The following is a 19,412-nucleotide window of genomic DNA, read 5'->3' on the forward strand; positions in this document are numbered from 1 at the left end:
CTTCCCATCACAGCTACCATATGTATGTAGCATTTTTACAGTCCTTTTATTTGAACTGTTCAGGAAACAATACCACCAAATATGAGAGAGAATTATTTTAATTACAGTATTACATTTATTTTTAAAGTTCATTGTACTAAAAAAGACAGTGGCTATACACCTCAGTATGATGGGAAAAATACAACAAACCATATACCATGGATACAACTCAGATGATCAACAATCACAGCACTAGACACAAGCACCTAAAAAATTATGAACACGAAAATGTGCAGTTTTCACATTAAGATTATGTTCAGCATTGTTGTAGTCTAAGACATGTCTAGGTGTACTAATGTACATCTAAAGAAACCCAACAAGGATGGAGCTTTCATCACAGCTGGTCTTATGCTGCTGCAATAGCAGATCAATGTAAAGGTACAGTATGCATCCAAGCCAAACTTTTAAAAAGGTGTAATAATATGAATACATCATGAGCAAAATCATTTCTGCAAATTCCCTGAATGGAAAACGAACATAAATCACAATGTATTTGTACTGCAAACATTTAAAAGAGTTGACCACGTCAATACAGTCACAAAAAAAATGTATACTATTTTTTTTCACTGGTAAAGATGCAAATGACAAAGATTCAAACCATTAAAGAATCATCAGGGATTTACGTCATCTCCAGTGGCAGACATCCCCCGTTGTCCCGCATTAAGAGAATCTCTGTTCTGAGTTTTTCATTTTCCTTTAAAACACGGAAAAAATACACAAAGTTGATTGATGTAAAGAGAAAATCCTTTGATTGTATAAGAAATGTTAGTTACCTCTTGAAGTTTGGTGTTGTCCTTTTTCAGCTTCACCAGATATTCAATCCTCTGTTTGTGGTTCTTATGCCCCACAAGTTTTCCATTCTCCTCCGACAGCTGAACATTCTGCCTACGGAGAACCTCGTTCTCCTGTAAAACAGAAATAATAGGAACAATAGTGTCACCTCGTTGTCGCAATCAGGCCATCTTCCAGCGTACAAGCAGGAACTCAGCAGATCCACTCGGTACTGAGATTATTTCAGCTGCTGACTATGTAGACAGGAGTCCATTTTTTTTTTCCATACTTGAAAGACAGATTATCCCAAAAAGGTTTCTTTAGTGAAAGATACGAGTCTCCTCCCAACTCTGACCTGCAGTAGTTTCTCCTCCTCCTGCATCCTCAGGCTCAGCTCTCTCAGCTCCAGGCAGCGGTTCCTCAGCTCAGTGGTCAGCTCCTGAACGCAGGTCTGGGACTGGGCCAACATCGAGTCCTGTGCTTGCAGTCTAATCCAAAGCACAGAAAAAAACACAGACAGAGCTCGTCAAATGTCAAGCATTAATTAAAAGATCAGAACAATATACAATAAACAAATGCTGATTCATTACCTTTTATGAGTATCGGAGAGCTTCTGCATTATTTTGCTCTGTGAATTAATGAGAGGTGAACAAATTAGAAACTGATAATTCAACACAGAGAAAAATAAAACCAGTAGAAAACCAAACACAAACCTTCTCTGCTCTCTCCTCCTGTAGCTCTTTAAGCATGGTTTGCTTGAGGGCTCCAGTCAACTCTTCACTGAAAATTACAATTAACAAACATTATTAATCTTACTTCAGCCGTCCACAACACATGATGTGATGTACTTTAGGGCAGAGGATAGCTGAATGATGAAGAAACTCAACCCTTTATTGTTCCCGTTCTGTGTCAGCTGGCTCTGCTTGTTGTAAAACTGGTCGAGTAAAGACTGGATCTCAATCCGGACCGTCTCTTTCTCCGTCAGCTGCATCTGAGGAGAGTGACAACACATCATCAATATCGATGGACTTCAAAGTCCATTGAGACATTCAGGCCATTCAAACTTATGGCAATGTCTTCATTCAAAAATGCATTTAATATTAACAAAACATTTACTGCAGTTATTTAAACCTTTTCAAATTGAGTGGAAAAAGATACTAAACTAGAAGAGTCTGCTGTCACCATGATGAATGGGTGTAGCTGTAGATCAATTGAATATCTTTTGCAAAGATATACCTTCAGCCTTTGGATCTCCTCATTCTTGGCCACCCTCTCGGCGTTCAGCTCCGTTAAAAGAATCTCCAGGTTGATCATGGAGGAGCGGCGATTCTCCAGCTCCCTCTCCTGGCTTTCTAGCACCTGGGTCCAGTCCCTGTTGAAACCTCCTGGAGTGCAGGGTGTCTTCACAGACGGGGGGAAAAGACATTTCTTACTTACTTTATAAATAAATAAAAACAGGCCCCATCGTTTATTTGTAAACGAAGAATTAAAGAGGAAATAAAGCACAAGTCTTACCCGAGGCAATGATTTCGGTGTGCCTGTAACATCAACGTGGGGTTTCCCATTTCTGATGGTTCTTTCAACAGCTTCTTGCTGTTGTTGCATCTGATAGAAAAGGAGAGTTTTGTTAATCATTTCAATAAAATGTTTTCTTGAGATTTGCTTGACCGTATGATAAAAAAAAAAGTCACCTTCTGCTGTAGATTCTGTATCATGACGTCCTTCTGGGCGGTTTGCTCCTGAGAGGCTTGGAAGAGACTGTTCTGCTCATCTAGAACCTTAGTGAGTCTCTCGACCTCCTCAGTGGCATAAACAACCTCCTCCTGCAACACCTCCACCTGAGTACAGACACACACAAACATATAATAATAATACCAAAATAGTATGAACAGCGGTGTTGAACATGAACAAACTTACCTCTATTTTGTTGGATGCTCCCCGCCGGTCTAAAGCTTCTTTCAGATCACAGCTCTCTGCTTGCATCTTAGAGTTTTGCTCCCGGATATCCTCCCTGTCAAGGCAGGCAGCATTGAACTTGGCCTGGAAGAGCAATGACATTATTATTATTATTATAAACATGTCTTGACTTATGCAAACATTAAACCTATCTACAGTATGAGGTGGTAGAGTAAATGAATAGGCAACTACAGCAAACGATGACATTATTTCAGACACAATAACGGGTGGAATAGGTGGAGGAGTAACGCACTGTGATGTCTGTGATGTCTCCAGACAGGTGGGTGATGGTCTGGTCCCTCTGGCTCAGCTCACTACGGAGGTCTCTGGTCTGCTTGATGAGATCTAAAACAACATCCTGTCAAAATACACAAGTGGGTTTCAGGACGGTAGCATTAACAACGCAATGACTATTTGAAGGAATAAGAAATAGGTGAGAATGAATCACTCAGGCTTACTTTGTCCTGTTCAATCTTCTGTTCCAAGCCTTTTATCGTTTCGTTGGTGGAGTTTACATTTTGCTCAAGATCGCTAATTTTGGATGCCTTCAAAACAGAAATCAGACAACCAGGTTAAGCTACTGAACTGCAGATACTGTTATAATAATACTTACACTTTTCAAACATGCATGCTGTTCTTAGGACTGACCTGTTGTTGGTGTTGGTCTGAGACTTGTTTCCTAAGCTGTGTATTCTGCTGCACTGTTTCTATCAGTTCTCTGAAGGCACACACCGAGGTCACTCGTGTTAATAAGAGTTACTTTGAGTGTTGAAAACCTCAAAAAAAAAAAAAAAAGAAAAAAAAAAAAGGAGAACGCTTTGGACAAACTTACTTTGATGTACTCTCTTTGTTTTCTCTTAACTGGGAGACCAGGGTGCTTGTGTGCTCTTGCTCAGTCTGCAGAGAATTATTCAACTCCTACAATACAGAAGTTATAGACAGTTCAGAGATCACAGTCTAAATTTCAGGATGAAACACGACCAAAGGCGAGGCTACAAGTTCACTAACCGTGAGCTGTGCCTTCAGTTCATCGATCTCCTGCTGCCTGTCCTGCAGCTGCTGTCTTGCCTGATCAGCCTCAAACTTGGCCTCAGCTTGGAGCTGGTCGAATGCATCCTGCAGTGTCCGGTGCTGCTCCAGAAGCTGCTCCCACTCCAGCCTGGAACGAAGACATGGTACTTAAACCATACATGTGAACATGAAGAGTCACAGTGCAGACGTATTGAACTTGTGCTTACTGGACTTTGTCAAGTTGGAGCTGTGTGCTGATCAGACTGTTGGAGAGCTGGCTCATCTCTCTCTGCTTCTCGCTCTGGTCGTCTCTCAGGTCGTTCCTCACAGCGGCCAGCTCTGTGTCCGACGACTGCAGCACCAGACGTAGATCACGGATCTCACTCCTCAGCACTGAAAGAAGGGAAAAGAAAGAGTCGTCCCATTGGTGCCATTTTCCCGACCTCCATCTCACATAAACATCCAAGTTCAACAAGTCCAGACGGGCAAAAGAAGAGATTTCAACCACACAGGAGAAAGATGTTATCCTTACCCTCTGCAGCTTGCTGTTCAGACTGAAGGCTCTGTTGCAGCTCATGGACAGTTTCTTGCAGGTTGAGGTGATCTCTGTTTCTGATGGCTCGCTCAGAAGAAAGTAGCTGCATCGGGCGTAAAGAACAATTTGAAAAATAGTTAAATAAAGGAGATCACGTTTTTTCCAAAATGTTAAATTTTGACAAGACAAAAGTGTAAATGAGGAACATCTACCTCATCCTTGCGGTCAGACTCTTGTGATGTCACAGTGAGCTGCTCCTCGAGTTTTGTAATTTGCTGCAACAGCTTGCTGTTCTTTAGTTCCTCCTCATTGAACTGTGTTTGAGCACGGCCAGCTTGTTCCTGGTGAGAATTTCGAGACAAGTATGAGACAATTTGTGTGTTTTGTGCAGACATTTGTAGGATAATCCACATTGTTGTACCTGCACTTGACAGAGTTCCTCAGTCAAGGCCATCTCAGTCATGTCTGAAGGAGGCTGCTCGGTCCAGATGTCGTCTGCCCCATTCAGGTGGTCCGGGCTGGAGAGAGGCACAAGACGGGTCCGCAAGTTGTACGCGTTGGTGGGCGTGGTGAGAATCTGGTACAACAGACATTAGAAGGATAAAATATAATAAAACGTCACAATGCTGGAACTAGAGGGTCACTTGGAGACTGCAAAACTCCACCAAGGCCATGCTCTATCTCGCAATGATTACCGTTATCTGAATTTTTAATTTCAACATCCACTCACCTTTATAGTTTCAACGTGAATTCTGTTCAGCTCAGAGACCTCCTTATTTTTGCAAGCAGTTGTGGCTTCCAAAATGTTTTCCAAATGCCTGTTGGACTTGTCAAGATATCTTTTCTCAGACTCCAGCTGTGACATCTGTTTGCTGGAACACAAAGCACCATCCAAATACCACGTTAAGATCTGTCAAACTTCTGCCTTATCAAGGCAAATGAAATATGATATAAAAAAAAAAGAACCGCTTCTTCCTGAAGCTAGAAATCCCAGCTGGGCAATAATAATTTAATGTATACAAATAGTGGATTTACAGTTACAAGTATATGTAAAATATATGAAACTCAGTAAGATGTTGTTTTTCCAAATGAACCAGCCCAAAGGCAAGTCAGGAAACTAAGATGCTTTGTCTTTTGGCATCATGTCACGATACAGACAGCAGTTATTGATAAAGAAATGTGTATGAAAAGAGTAAAGTGTAAGTTCACAAAGGCGCTCTACTAGTTACAGATACATTCTTTTGCTTTTTACTTGTTCCTAAACATCTGCCAGGCTCATCTAAAACACACAGAGTGGATTCCTTCATTAAATGCTCTCCTTACTTGGTGATCTCTTTGAACACCTCAAAGGCCTGAAGGGCACCTGTGAGGTCCGACTGTTTCTGAAGCAGCTGAGCCTTCAGCCTCTCCATCGGAGCTGCAGAGACAGTATCTGCAGGCACAGAGGCTAGAGCTGTGGAGCAACACGAGTTCATTCAAATGTATACATCTCTCACATTTACTTGACATTTTCTCAACTGAAGCTGATAATGATCTTACTCTCTGAGAGTCTTTCGCTCTCCACAGCCCTCTGGAAGGCCTCTTCCAACTCAGCGGCAACACGGACGGCAACTTCTTCAGCTTTTACCACCGATTCAAGACAACGAAGCTGACGGTTCTCCTGCCTGAGGCTGAAGTTCTCCGCTGCGTATCGCGTCATCTTTGGGTGATGTTCCACCTGAAAGGAGCAGAGTTGTGTACATGGGAAAATTGTGTTGCACAGATGCACTGATTTGGGGAATTTATTCCCTTTGATTCCAGAAATATAAATAATGCAGAAGATCTAATGTAGCTTTATTGTGCCTTTTAGAGGAAGGAACTACCAACAAACCTATCTTGGATTTAAGAGGAAATAAATAATGTAAATATATTTAAAAAAATGTTTTATACATCTGAACTATAGCTCCTCTACATTAGCCATGTTAAATAAATACATACATTGTATAATAATTCAATGCAATACTCTGCATTTATACTGTACATTTCAAGAAATATTCCTATTTATACAACTCTTGCATTTATATCAAACACACTTGTACCAATTTCCCCCAAAGATCAATACATATTTTGTGAATCTGAATGTAGACCCATAAACAGTCGTCAGTAGCGGGTTAGGCAGCGTTCAAATGGGATCAGATGTTGTACCTGGTCTCTCAAGATCTGTATCTCTTCTTTCAGCTGATCAATCAGAGTCTGAGACTCCTTGTCCGACAGTGAGCCTTCTTCCGTCTTCAATTTCTTCTCAAGGCGAGAGATGTGGTCCTCTCGAAACCTGACAATCATTCGGCTCGAGTGGATGAACTTGTCCTTCTGGGTCCAGGCCTCCTCAAGCCGAGCCACTTTCTCCAGCAGCGTCTGAGTGTAGTAAATCATTATTGTAAGTTTCCTGCACCAACAGCATTTACTTACAACATTTCCCCAAATAAATGACAATGCAAAAAAAACGTAAACTCCCATACCCTCTTCTCCTCGTCTCGCTTCCTCCACAGACGAACACAAGCCATAAACTTTGCTTTGTATGAGACTACATGTTGGATTTCTATGGACCGGATGAGAAAAGCTGAATTACACTTTTGCAACATGCCAGAAAACTCTTGTTTAATAACATGTAACTCTGCATGCAATACAGTTGCCTGAACTTCTTTTTTTAATACATTAGTTTGTTACATTTTTCAGCGTGTGCAAATGGTTTAAAGAGGATGCTGTGGTTAACATGTGTTTGGTGTATCGTTACCTTTGAGGAGTTCCGGTCCTCCGGGCGCTACATCTCTTCCACAGTCCACTCCCTGAGAAGTTAGCACCTGTACGAGCTGCTCCTTCAGCTTCTTCACCTCAGCTTGTAACTGCCTCACGTTTCCCTGTGTGTCTTCATTGATAACGGCCTGGCAAAACAAAATAATAGCACATGGGTAACAAAGTGCTCAACTTGTTTTAAGTCTACTCTGTTGTAATACGATATAGAGTTGTGTTAATGACCGATACCTTATTCTTGATCAACTTTGCTCTCTGAGCAAACTGCAAGGTGGACAGCGTTTCTCCAAAACACTTTGAACCAGGATGTACATTGGCTATGATATAAGTCTTAGCATTTCCTCCAAGAGAGTCCTGAAATAACAATACATATTGTTACAGTGCATCAAATCTATTCAAATTATAAAGTGCAATCAACCACATCTTTAAATGTAGTATTATATTCTACCAAAGCAAAGAAGAATATAAATCAATGTGAAGCCAAATTCAATACTTGAAAGTGCACAAGATCGATGCTTCACATCCACAAATATTTATTACACAATCTCGTTCCGATAGTGATTTAAGTAGACGTAATAGAAGCATGAAAATGTGTGTTTTACGTAGTAATTGCATTTGAGTTATGCCCCTAAACACACAATACCATAGTTCCAGGGAAGTTGACTCCACAATGATACTCAGCAACAAAACGTATTCTCCACCAAAGATCAAGATGTCATTGTTATTTAGAATCACTCACCCTTAACAAGAAGGTGAGTTTAGAATCTCTGTAGCAGATGTGGCGGTTCTTCCCATTGGACACGTCGACCAGTGCCATTATCACCTGACCGAGACACATGAGGGAGCGATTGATGCTGCTGGCCTCCTGAAAGAGAAGCAATGTAGACAACAGCTGTTAGCAGCAGCAAAAATCCTAAATGTAGTAACTCAGTATGAGGCTGAACTCATGGACGAAGCTCCACCTTGAGCCTGGAGCCTTCTGTGTGTGTGTCTTTCTGCCTCTCAGACCCGGCCAGATCTACCAGGTTCAACTGAGACATCCGGATGTTCACCACTTCATTGATGGCCTCCTTGGACTCCAAAGTCATGGTGAACACTGCGTGAGATCTGGAAGACTCTCGGTTCATGGAGGTGGAGGCCACTCGTCGATTACGCCAGCCCATAGACAGCACCTAAGTAGTAGTTAACTCAAATTATGTGCACTTCCACGGTACATTTTTTAAAATGGAACCTGCATTAAATGAATTACCAATTTCAATAAAGAATACACTTCAAATTTCACACAAAATATGTGTCCATGATATGTGGGTTTCATCCACTCTAAAAGTACAGTACAATAAACTTCTGAATCACAACAAGCTAGGAATTTATACCTGGTAGGCTTCAGCAGCTGAGTTGACAAACTTCTCCACCGCTCCCTCAACAAAAAGACCTTTCTTGATGTTCTCCCTGAGGTACAGGCTGGCTGAGGCTGTGTCCAGAAGGTCATAGATTTGTTCATTGTATATCTCAATAAATGAACATTTACAGAGGAAACTCTTGGACTGGCCCGACTTTTAGGAAAAAAGAACAAAGTATCAACTTAATTAGAAAACAAACATGAAATACTAGTTGACAACAACTTCATGGTGCTGAAATGTTACAGCTCACCTTTTCCACTTCTCTGTTGATGAGAAAAAACAGGTACTCAAAACATCGAGGTATAACCCCCCTCAGTTCATCTGTGAAATTATCCAACTCAGATGGTCCTAGAGTGGGAGAGAAGAAAGTGTCACTACAATTATTCTATCTCTTGATCTTAAAGAATTTCTAGTACACAATGTCAAGAATAAATTGAATTCTCACCGAGCATGGTGAATGTTTTCCCTGAGCCCGTTTGTCCGCTGCAGAAACAAGAGGGGACTCTGATAAGGAATTGAACGGCTGCTGCATATGAAGCACAATGCAGCACGGTTGTGCCATCAAATATCTGTAATTTCATACTGTTTATAAACAAGGTAAAGACCACTTACTAGGCAAATATAGTACCATTGTATCCATTCATGCAAGACTCAACAATATTCTTGGCCACACTGGAGAATACAGAATCCTGTTGAGAAATATAAAAATCAAACACACACACCGACCAGGACCAACTTAATGAGCTTACACATCCCACGTTGATCAATCAGGTTATTATTAGTCTGTCACGGTACTTTTACCCATGCCAGCTGCATGTTCATAATACAATAGCTGTAAGCTTCCAACCTGAGATGTGTCCATGTCAGCAACATGATCATAAGTGAAGGTTCGTGGTTCTGGTTTTGATAGCAGACGGACGGTGTTGGGTGAGGTGACTGTGAGACACAGCTTCTGATCTCCATCTGTGGTCAGCCCGGAGCACTGGGTCAGAGGTCGTACTCGCACAAAAACTTTGATGGAATCGCCATCATAGCTGTAGGACGGGAAAGTTAAGCTGATGATGTTAAAACCTAAACGTCATGAAGAAAACTATGTAACTTACAACAGCTGCCCATTAAGCTTGGAGGACATGAAAACGTTTACTCTAATGTAGCTGTGCTCCTCAGTCAATAATCAAAATCCCCGTAAACAAGAACCCCCCCCACACACACACACACACACACACACACACACACACACACACACACACACACACACACACACACACACACACACACACACACACACACACACACACACACACACACACACACACACACACACACACACACACCGTACTGTGCATGTATTGTATAAGCCCTTATTCACATGACTATATGTTTGCATCTGTGATGTTGTCAGTGTGGTTGGTTTTTGTTTGGCTGAAACATCCTAAAGGTAACGTTACATTACCTGGCACCAAGTTGAGATGAATCTCCAGATCCTGTAAACAAAATCATATGATTATGAACGTTTTTTAATATATTTAACTTCTTAAAGTGTTACTTAACGTTATACACACTAACGTTAATATGTTAACTTAGAACTGCGCGTTCAAAATGCTAGACATCGAGATCGAGATCATCTTCAGCGTTAAATTGAGTTAACTAACGTTAGCTAGCAAACGACTCATGCTAGCCGACTCCGACTAGATAACATGAATGAATGTTACACTAACTTGCTAAGGTTACCAAAATATGTTAGCATGTTAGTTTGGTGCGCTAACGTTACCTTTTCCGCTGGAATTCATTGTTGACAAAAAAAAAGTTGGATGTTATGTGGTAACATTAACTTATTAACAGAGTCAGTCGAAAAGGGACGACTGACGCTGTTTACATCGTTCGGAATTGGCGGGCAGGACGTCTGCATCATCTTCTTCTTCTTCTTGAGGTAGGGCTACAAACCAGCGTGAAACGTGCATACTGCCACCTACTGTACACTGAAAGGTACTGTTTTCGCATTAAACGCTTGATAATTCATTTTAAATTGAACCAGAATATTATGTCGAAAAGTAAGGAGCTTAAACCAGGACATATGGGCCATAAAGCCAGTTATGCTGTTTAGTACCTAATTTGCCAAAATGCTCTGCTCCAGGTGGATAAATGGATACAAACCAAACATATTCTGTGCAAAACCCACGTCTGTTAATACGCATTGGAAGAGTATTACTTATGGATAAAGTATAAAGTGGTATAAGTACTACTGATAACACCAATATTACCTTTTGTAGAGCCTGTAAGTAGAGATAAGTCAGAGGTCACTACATTAAAATATACTGTAGTATAATATTATATATAAGGTCTATAAATAACTCACACATTGTCTCTGAAACCATGTAAGATGTTTCCTCAGGATACAGGCAGAAAAATGACTGGTGACAATTTGTATTTCAGGTTTCAACAACTGCCCAGAAGAGTTTGATGTTTGGTGTTTTGCGCGACTTGTCTTGTGCCTGACTGTACTCATCTTTACTGTCCCAGGTTTATCCCAGTTTGCAGCCGGACATGAACATACTGTAGAAACCATAAAGTCCCTCAGAGAGACAAAACAACGAAATACCAGCATTAGTATTTCAAGTATAATATATATATATACTGCAAATTGAATGATATATCACAACTTAAATTGACTATTTTATACGCTTCCTGTTTTAGGATAGTTTAGTCTCATTTAAATTAGATATTTAAATTTATTTTGGTCTTCAAATGGGGATTTGGGACCTTTCTGTTTTGCTCAAATTAAAAAATAAACAGCAACAAGAGAAGTCTCCTAGCTTCACTTACCACTTTGCTTTCAGTGCCCCTCATACAAACCAAATCACCTTTGTTTTTGGCACATTTGAAGCAATCAATCATCATGTAGTCACCCAAGTCTGTCTATGTTTCAACAGGAATATCAGTATTGCGCTGTAATAGCGTTAGAGGGTCATTGGTTTGCCATATGTGAAAAACAAGCCTTTTTTAGCACATAATCAGTGTGACAACGTCGATTACTATCTTGCCACGTGTATTATCTTTGACACTGGCCGACGATTGTATCATATCCGCTCTTCAGCGCGATTGGCTGCTTAACCCGGAAGCGCGTTTCCTTTGAATGTTTCTCGCGATTCCATTGGTACGTTTCAAGACTTTAAATTCCAAACGGTTGTTTCCCAGACAAGGCGAGGGGTTTTCAAAAAGCACACCAGTCGTTCGTGGTCACCCTGCAGTTGGATACTTTCACGAAAGACGTTGCAATATCGACAGACTGCATCTGATTTTTTGTTGTGAGGTAGGTTTTAAATATACGATAATAATATAACGTTAGTAGCTTAGGCCTTGCTCTGGTGTCTGTTCCCACGTCTTTATTTCACTCGCTTTACGGTAACGTTAACGGTTATGTTTATCGTAACGTTGGTGGCTTCTATCACAGACTTCTAGCTAATGTTCTGGATGATCCCGTTAGCTAACTATTCATTTCTAATGTTGCTAAAAATCCCACGTTGAGTCGCACAAGACACGTATTAGTCCACTTGTATGCGAACATTAATACCTCACCATATAGTTAGTCAAAATGTAATATATTTGGGAGCAATATTTAAAATGTTGTGGAAGCTGACGGTCTACTTGCATATCTCCATCACAATCATTGAAATCCTTTTATAGCCCAATATTAATTGAAGCAAACTAAAATTGAGAGTTGGAAATAACTTTTGCAATTCGAAAATTCATTCGAAGTGTTACAATGGCTTCAGGACATTTCACCAAGTTTTAAAGCAGACATTTTGGCGTGTCATAGGACGAGAAGCATCGGTCGTTAATAACATTAATAACATGAACAATGGCTGCATGAAAGAAAGCGTAGTCACTTCCAGGGCCCTTGCACCCATTAAATGGAACAGAGCCATTATGTGACTAATTACTGCTTTGCGTCTCCTGCTAGGACGTGTGAAAAGATTGTCTCATAGGTCACAGGACAGATCAGGTGGCCCAAGTCATCTCTGTATTTTGTCTCTTTTTTTATATTAAACCACTTTAACTTAAGTCAAAGTTCACACTTCTTGGCTCTATAGCCTGAATAATACCAGAAAGATGATTCATCAGTTACATTGATAATAATAATACAAACGTTTGACTAGGTTATATGTTAAATTGGCAGATAATAGTTTTGAATTGTATGCAGTGAACTGGACTTCTTACAGTTGAAAAATGAACCGGTTAGTGCACTCTGGTGGACAAAGTATGTAATGGCAGCACAGTTTCTATCTCAAATATTTTGGCATTGCTGTACTCTCTTTTCATGCTACATATTGGTCAACATGTACACTAGAGACCAACAAATAGCAGCAATAAGCTAATATCGGCTGACCGATCGGCCTAGCACAAGGCATCATTGCATGTGTAGCTTCAATATCTTTATTACATTTTCAGGTATCACCGTTCAAAAAAAAATTTCTCTTTACTTTTCCACATTTTAGGAAGGAGTGTATTTGCATGTGCCAACCACGATCCACCAACCCAATTGAATTGGCGAGTCACATTTGCATTGATTCTGCTATTAACTTTGTGTCATCTTTCTCAGTGCAGATCCTTTTTACACACGTCCTTAAACCTCACCACCAAAAGTGTCTTATCAACCGGGTGCAGCTTTTAGGGTGACACCTCCCTCAGTTTGTCATCTGATCGTTCCAGCCTCGTATCTTAGTTTGTCTCTCTCTCTCTGCTTTTACAGGATGAGTTCCGTTGATGTGAATGATGAGAATCGTGGGGTCTGCCCCACAGGAAAGCACAACAGCTCAAGTAACGACATTTTTGACCTGGATCAGCCAACTGGGAGGCCCTCCATCCTGCGTCAGACAGAGAACCTGCCCAGCAAGGTGGTGCCAAAGGGAACAAAGGTATAGAACCAGCTCTGCTTATGTTGTGTCCCCCTTCTCATCTTGACTCTTTAAACGCACCATAATGACACCAGGCGGAAAATGACACGTGTGTTTGTTTGCCACCAAACTAAGTCTTTTCCACAGCTATTAGACTCTGTTAACCTGAAGGGGTAGACGGGGAGATTGACATCTACCTTTTTATTACCGTTTTATCTTTTTTTTTTATATTTGATTCTCTGACTAAATAAAGTTTAGTCAGAGAATACGTTTGCAGCAAAGTTCAACACAGCTTTATACAGTCTGTATTCAAATAAGAACAAAACACACATGTGTTGCTGGACAAAGCTACAAAAGACAGTTTCAGACATGTTTCAAGCCCACATTTGAGAAGTATACTAGCTTGTGTTGCGTATGGTGAAAGTGCTGGATATTACTTTCATATTCTTTTTCTGTATATTTTATAGCATACAGATAACATTTACGATACTGATCAAATTATCTGTGTTTAGGTGGCTTTTCAGACTCCAAGAAGAGACCCTGTGACTAAAAGAATTGTGTCTCCCACCAAACCTGTCAGGATGACAAGTGTGGACGAGTGTACAAAAGTGATGGAGTCCTTAAATTTGGATAAATTCAAGTATGTAACATTTCTCAGACTGCAACATGCCTCCAATTTAATGACTGATCCATTTAAGTAACCAGGTTTGTGGTTTTATAGTACTTTACAGAAAGATGCCACTGAGCAGCCTCAGCCCAAACAAGGTAATTCATCCAACATTAGTTTTGATACATTATTTTTCCTTGAATGTCTCTGCATTTGCAAAATTGGTGATCTTGGTCATCTTCTTTAATTTTCTACAGAAGTGTCCTCTTACCCTGATGATGACATGCCGATACAAAGCAAAGGAGGCTATCAGTTTGATTTTGACAACCTCGACTCCATCGATCCGTTTGTGGGTTCTGTTCAGACGGTCCTCTCTCCTACGAGGCCTGCTGCTGAAAACCCTCCTACAGAGTCTCAACATACAGAACCAGAGAATAGCTCGGAGGAGCACGGCAAAATAGAAACTGCACTAGACGAGACGCTTCCATTCATCCCGTCTATGGAAAACTCACTGGTCGACGTCTCCACCGACATCAGCTCCAGAGAGAGCAGTGTGGTCACAGTGAGGAAGGTCCCTGCTGTGGACGAACAAGATTCATGCACTGCCACACCTGATGAAAAACAACCTGGACGAGTGTCTCCAAATGTGAATCAAGACAACAGTTCAGGCAGTTTTATAGAAGATGCGCCACTGCCAACGAAAGGGGCTTACTCCTTGGATTTTGACAACCTTGATGAAGTCAATCCATTCCAAACCGGTGGCTCTAAACTTCCGAATTCGCCTGTCCTTGGGAGAAAAGTGCCGGACATTGACCCACCTGTTGAGGAGACACTGATTAAGGAAAATGAACCCACAAATGTTAACATGCCTGAGGCGGCTCAAGGGTCGCCGGAACTGGTCGACGTCATCTCCAGTGAGAGCAATGTGGTCACAGGGGTGAAGGTCCCAGCAGACGAGATACGAGAGTCATGCACTGCCACACCTGATGAAAAACAACCCGCTAAAATGTCTCCAACTGTCGATCAAGACAAAGTGTCAGGCACTTTTGCAGAAGATGCCCCACTGCCAGCGAGAGGTGCTTACTCCTTGGATTTTGACAACCTTGATGAAGTCAATCCATTCCAAACCGGTGGCTCTAAACTTCCGAATTCCCCTGTTCATGGCAGAACGGTGGCAGACATTGACCCAACTGTTGAGGAGACACAGATTAAGGAAAATGAACCCACAAATGTTAACGTGCCTGAGGCGGCTCAAGGGGCGCTGGAACTGGTCGACGTCTCCACAGACGTCCTCTCCAGTGGGAGCAGTGTGGGCACAGGGGTGAAGGTCCCAGCAGACGAGGTACGAGAGTCATGTACTGCCATGCCTGATGAAAAACAACCCGCTAAACTGTCTCCAACTGTCGATCAAGACAAAGTGTCAGGCACTTTTGCAGAAGATGCTCCACTGCCAGCGAGAGGTGCTTACTCCTTGGATTTTGACAACCTTGATGAAGTCAATCCATTCCAAATTGGTGGCTCTAAAATTCCGAATTCGCCTGTTCGTGGGAGAACGGTGGCAGACATTGAGACACAGATTAAGGAAAATGAACTCACCAGTGTTGTCATACCTGAGGTGACTCAAGAGGGGCCTGTTCAGCCTGAGAAGAAACCCACAGCTGCAGTGGCCCCGAACTCGGCTAATGCTGCCAAAACTTCAGCTGCTGAATCCACCACCCTGCCAGCTGATGCCCCAATCAAGGAAGGACCAGTCAGACTTGAGTTTAATTTCGGTGACGGCAGTGAGGTCAAACGGAAACCACCACCCAAGAAATTTGGCAAAAGGCCGGCTGGTGTGAAACCTGAAGAGGGAAAGCCGGCGAGTGACGTCAAACCACCAGAAGAACCTTCAGTGAGGCCTGATTCCAGTGACGCTGCTGATGTTCCCAAAGGGTCTTACTCAATTGACTTTGACAAGTTTGATGATCCAAACTTCAATCCTTTTGGCACAAAAGCAAGCATGAACAATTCTCCAAAGTGTGGCAAGAAATCCAGCCCTGTGCTCGTGGAAACTTTAATTCCAGAGCGAGCGGAGAAGCCTGTGGAGAAGGAAGCCATATCCTCGGCATGGTATGTTTACCTTTTTATCCGAGTGTACCAAGCATCCATTTGCAGTGAACTCTTGACTTGCCAGCAACAAATTTCACTGTAAGTTTGTATGCTTTTGCCCTCTGTAGCGCTGGAGAGAGTGTCCAAGCTGCAGCCCAACCCAACCCTGGAGCGGTGAGAGACGTAATGCAGTTTGATACAATCCTAATCCGTTTAACGTTCCCTTGGTTGTGTTTTTTTTTTTTTTTACAAAAGCTTTGTTTTTCTGGAATGACAGAACGCGATATTCAAAGCTGCTTCTGACCAAGACGAGGGATTTCAACCTAAAGCTGAACGACCCGCGGAGAGTCTTCCTGAGCTTGTTGAATTGTGTCAGCCGGAGCAAAAGTCAGAGACCGCCATGTCAGCATTCAATGAGGAGTTTGTTCCTGGAACTATGTGTAAGTAAACGTTGGACATGAACTCCATTTCACTAGTTTCCACAAGGCTCTCCGACTGTTTCTGTTGCCTTAACTTTGTGTTTTAGAAGTGGTTTGATAAAGAGTTCACACAGAAGTCAACTTACTTGTCTCTTGAGGAAATGATTGTTCTGTATTATTTATGAAGCGGCATTAAATGGAAAGATATTTCTGTGGTTTTTTCGTTAATCTGTGATCTTTATCTCTAGTCATGGCCGATGACTTTGATGGGCAAATGGATTACCTTGAACAGTTCGGGTCCAGCACTGTAAGTACTTACTTCACGTATGCTGAATGACTCATTTTATTTTTTTGCATGACCTAAGCATATAGTGTGTATATCTATCTATCTATTTTTTTTGTCAACAGTTCAAGGAATCTGCATTGAGGAAACAATCCTTGTACCTTAAATTTGACCCTCTCCTGAGAGAGAGCCCCAAGAAGTCTGCAGGCCCGGTTGCTCACACCCACGTCCCTCGCCCCGCTGCCTTTGTCTCACGGTATGAAATGCTGCTGTTTCCACTCACTGATCGCTACGGTCACTAAATGTTAGAGCCGAGTTTGTCCCGGTCGGACGTCATGATCAACAAAATGAGATTTGTTTCCTCCCCAACTCAGGCTGGAACCTCCACAGATGGCAGAACAGACTCCAAACGGACCACAAAAGGATGATTTCAAGCTGTTTGATGCTACGGCACCAGTAAGTCACTCTGGAAATGCCACCATTGACTATGTCTGGTAACCTTTTATTAAAAATAAGTCAAAGTTAATATTCAACATGCCTCTCCTAACTTGGCTCCATTTACACTGGAACTGTCATCTAGGCTCCAATCCTTGCGGTCCTTCCTTTCCCCCAGCCAGCAAACACCGAGGATGCCATTATTGAAGTGCTGAAGTACAGTCAGAAGGACATGGATGCAGCCATCGCCCGGGTCCAGGCAGAAGTATGTCCTACTCGATGTCTATTTGAATACAGAACCCTTTGTACAGACGAAAGAAAATAACAATCTGATTCAACCATAGAAACCACGGTGCATTCTCTATTAAACACAAGCATCGGATATCAAAGAAATGTTTAACCCACAAATGTCAATTGTTGTTTAGCTTACAGGGTTGTTGGTGTCGGCTGACTTGTTTTTTTTTAAGTGTCTTCTTCCACCATTCACTGAGATCAATGTTTCATAAAAATTGGATAATCCTGTTTTTAAACCCGAGGAACGCATTGGCACAGTATTCAGTTCAAAAACAATTGTGATCATCAGAAAGTTTTAACCACTCAGTCCATGAATCAAATCCCAAATAGATCATTTTAAAATATGATGGTTTTGTACAAATTTGATTTTGTAAAACAAACAAGGTTGCAGAACTTTCAATAAAATGTCGCCCCTTGTTTGAAAAAGTTTATAGTTAATGAATAACTTTAAGTGTATTTTCTCAAATAGGGAAAGAAAAATCAGGAGCAATGGAGTGCAAAGTGTAAAAAGATGCTTGACGATGGTCAAGAATTGAGGTAACTTTGGCTTTGTTAAAGTTCGTTTTGTCATTTTAATTCGATGTCTGAAAACTATTAGTAACCGGTTTTCTCTCCACACAGGAAAATAATTGCAGAATTTGAGCTCGTGATTGCCAAAATGATGGGTAAGTCGATATCAATTTTAGTACACAGCAATCTTCAGGATATTGGATGTAAAGATGATGTAACAAGAGCTTTAATTTCTTTATTCAGCTGATCAAGAGAAGGAGAGGGAGCTGGCCCAGGCGAAGCTCGAAGAGGCTCTGCTGGAGAAGGAGCAAGTGTCCAGTGACCTGAATGCTATAGAGAGGTCTTTCTCCGACCTCTTCAAGAGACTGGAGAAGTACAAGGGTGTGGTTGAGGGCTACAAAAAGGTTAGAAAACGCGTATATGTGCCCTGTTATAAACCTCACAGACATGACATATTTCTAAAGTTGCGGTAGTTTGATTTGTAAATTGTATAACATTTCCCCAGAATGAAGTGACTCTGAAAGCGTGCGCTCAGGACTATTTGGCAAGGATCAAGAAGGAGGAGCAGCGCTACCATACCCTTAAAGCCCATGCTGAGGAGAAAATTACTCAGTAAGAAACCTGACTATACCGCGTTAACAGCCTAAATTGCAAGACTTATTGTGTTTGACTGACATTTCTCGTTCTTCTCCAGTGCAAATAATGAGATTTCTGAGGTGCGGTCCAAGAACAATGCTGAGGTCTCTGCTCTTCAGGCTCAGCTGCGACGGGAGCAGCTGAAGGTGCAGTCACTGGTGAAGAGCATCGATCAGAAGGTGAGTGAAGATTTAAATTAGATGGGTGCATTTGCAGAAGTATTGAAGATAAGACATCTAATATTATCTTATTTTTTTCTTTTTACAGGTGAAGGAGGCTGAAGAGCTCACCAAACTTTGTGACGAACTAATCACCAAAGTCCAGAAGGGTTGAGCTCATTTGTGAATACTGTATATTTCTCTTTAGTGTTGGTGTCCAGATCATTTTCTTTGTGTACTTTGTTTGTCTTTGTCAATGTTACTGTAAAAAAAGTTAATAAAGATAATTTACAAGTTTTAGTGACTTTGATAGTCTGTCTAGTCTTTTTAATTTCTGCATGATTACAAACCACTAGGGGGCGGTCTTTGAATTCGTAATGTTTTGAGTCTTATTTGAATCATTACTAATAAATATGGAAGTTATGTTGCTGTTAAGCCTTAAAAAAAAAGGTGATGTTCTGTGCAGAATTTCTACTTCAAACATACAAAGCTATTCAGTGCACTCACCCCTCATCTGTCTGGAGCCAAAGCTCATCCCCGTCCTGTAATGCTTACAACAAAACAAGAGCTCACCTGACACAATGC

General features: G+C 41.4%; 2 protein-coding genes across 3 annotated transcripts; one reads left to right on the top strand and one right to left on the bottom strand.

Moving 5' to 3' along the window:
- Nucleotides 1–80: 80 nt before the first annotated feature.
- kif15 (kinesin family member 15) lies at nucleotides 81–10,733 on the bottom strand. The gene is made up of 35 exons (XM_076107869.1): nucleotides 10,274–10,733; nucleotides 9,956–9,986; nucleotides 9,350–9,536; nucleotides 9,115–9,191; nucleotides 8,948–8,985; nucleotides 8,753–8,850; nucleotides 8,476–8,655; nucleotides 8,065–8,274; nucleotides 7,842–7,967; nucleotides 7,334–7,456; nucleotides 7,086–7,233; nucleotides 6,811–6,890; nucleotides 6,497–6,706; nucleotides 5,852–6,029; nucleotides 5,636–5,765; nucleotides 5,043–5,184; nucleotides 4,734–4,889; nucleotides 4,525–4,653; nucleotides 4,310–4,415; nucleotides 4,005–4,170; nucleotides 3,775–3,925; nucleotides 3,599–3,684; nucleotides 3,415–3,484; nucleotides 3,225–3,311; nucleotides 3,020–3,124; nucleotides 2,728–2,850; nucleotides 2,502–2,648; nucleotides 2,326–2,415; nucleotides 2,047–2,211; nucleotides 1,698–1,801; nucleotides 1,524–1,590; nucleotides 1,401–1,438; nucleotides 1,166–1,298; nucleotides 813–944; nucleotides 81–733 (listed from the first exon to the last, which is right to left on the bottom strand). The coding sequence occupies exons 1-35, from the start codon at nucleotides 10,290–10,292 to the stop codon at nucleotides 659–661; spliced, it is 4,107 nt and encodes a 1,368-aa protein (XP_075963984.1). The 5' UTR covers nucleotides 10,293–10,733; the 3' UTR covers nucleotides 81–658.
- A 952-nt stretch (nucleotides 10,734–11,685) lies between these two features.
- tacc3 (transforming, acidic coiled-coil containing protein 3) lies at nucleotides 11,686–19,132 on the top strand. Of its 2 annotated transcripts, none has more exons than XM_076107960.1 (17): nucleotides 11,686–11,812; nucleotides 13,253–13,418; nucleotides 13,910–14,037; nucleotides 14,119–14,162; nucleotides 14,262–16,113; nucleotides 16,221–16,275; nucleotides 16,370–16,532; nucleotides 16,760–16,818; nucleotides 16,920–17,050; nucleotides 17,169–17,250; nucleotides 17,375–17,494; nucleotides 17,993–18,060; nucleotides 18,145–18,188; nucleotides 18,277–18,437; nucleotides 18,539–18,645; nucleotides 18,728–18,848; nucleotides 18,937–19,132. In XM_076107960.1, exons 2-17 carry the CDS (start codon nucleotides 13,254–13,256, stop codon nucleotides 19,000–19,002), a joined length of 3,366 nt encoding a protein of 1,121 aa, XP_075964075.1. In that variant the 5' UTR covers nucleotides 11,686–11,812; nucleotide 13,253; the 3' UTR covers nucleotides 19,003–19,132. The 2 variants fall into 2 exon arrangements, with proteins under 2 accessions (XP_075964075.1, XP_075964076.1); XM_076107961.1 differs by having other exon boundaries at nucleotides 16,221–16,266.
- The last annotated feature ends 280 nt before the right edge of the window (nucleotides 19,133–19,412 follow it).

The sequence above is a fragment of the Anarhichas minor genome, unplaced genomic scaffold (assembly GCF_050575085.1).
Source record: "Anarhichas minor isolate MPS153535 unplaced genomic scaffold, ASM5057508v1 ptg000040l, whole genome shotgun sequence".
Taxonomy (NCBI): domain Eukaryota; kingdom Metazoa; phylum Chordata; class Actinopteri; order Perciformes; family Anarhichadidae; genus Anarhichas; species Anarhichas minor.

Bases quoted from the DNA above. Each gene is read 5' to 3' on its own strand.
- tacc3 (XM_076107960.1), top strand. From the start codon at position 13,254: ATGAGTTCCGTTGATGTGAATGATGAGAATCGTGGGGTCTGCCCCACA. The intron at 16,276-16,369 runs GTAATGCAGTTT...CTGGAATGACAG, and splicing joins ACCCTGGAGCGGTGAGAGAC to AACGCGATATTCAAAGCTGC. The intron at 16,819-16,919 runs GTAAGTACTTAC...TTTTGTCAACAG, and splicing joins AACAGTTCGGGTCCAGCACT to TTCAAGGAATCTGCATTGAG.
- kif15 (XM_076107869.1), bottom strand. The intron at 8,275-8,475 runs GTATAAATTCCT...ACTACTACTTAG, and splicing joins CAGCTGCTGAAGCCTACCAG to GTGCTGTCTATGGGCTGGCG. The intron at 1,439-1,523 runs GTTTGTGTTTGG...ATTAATTCACAG, and splicing joins AGGAGGAGAGAGCAGAGAAG to AGCAAAATAATGCAGAAGCT.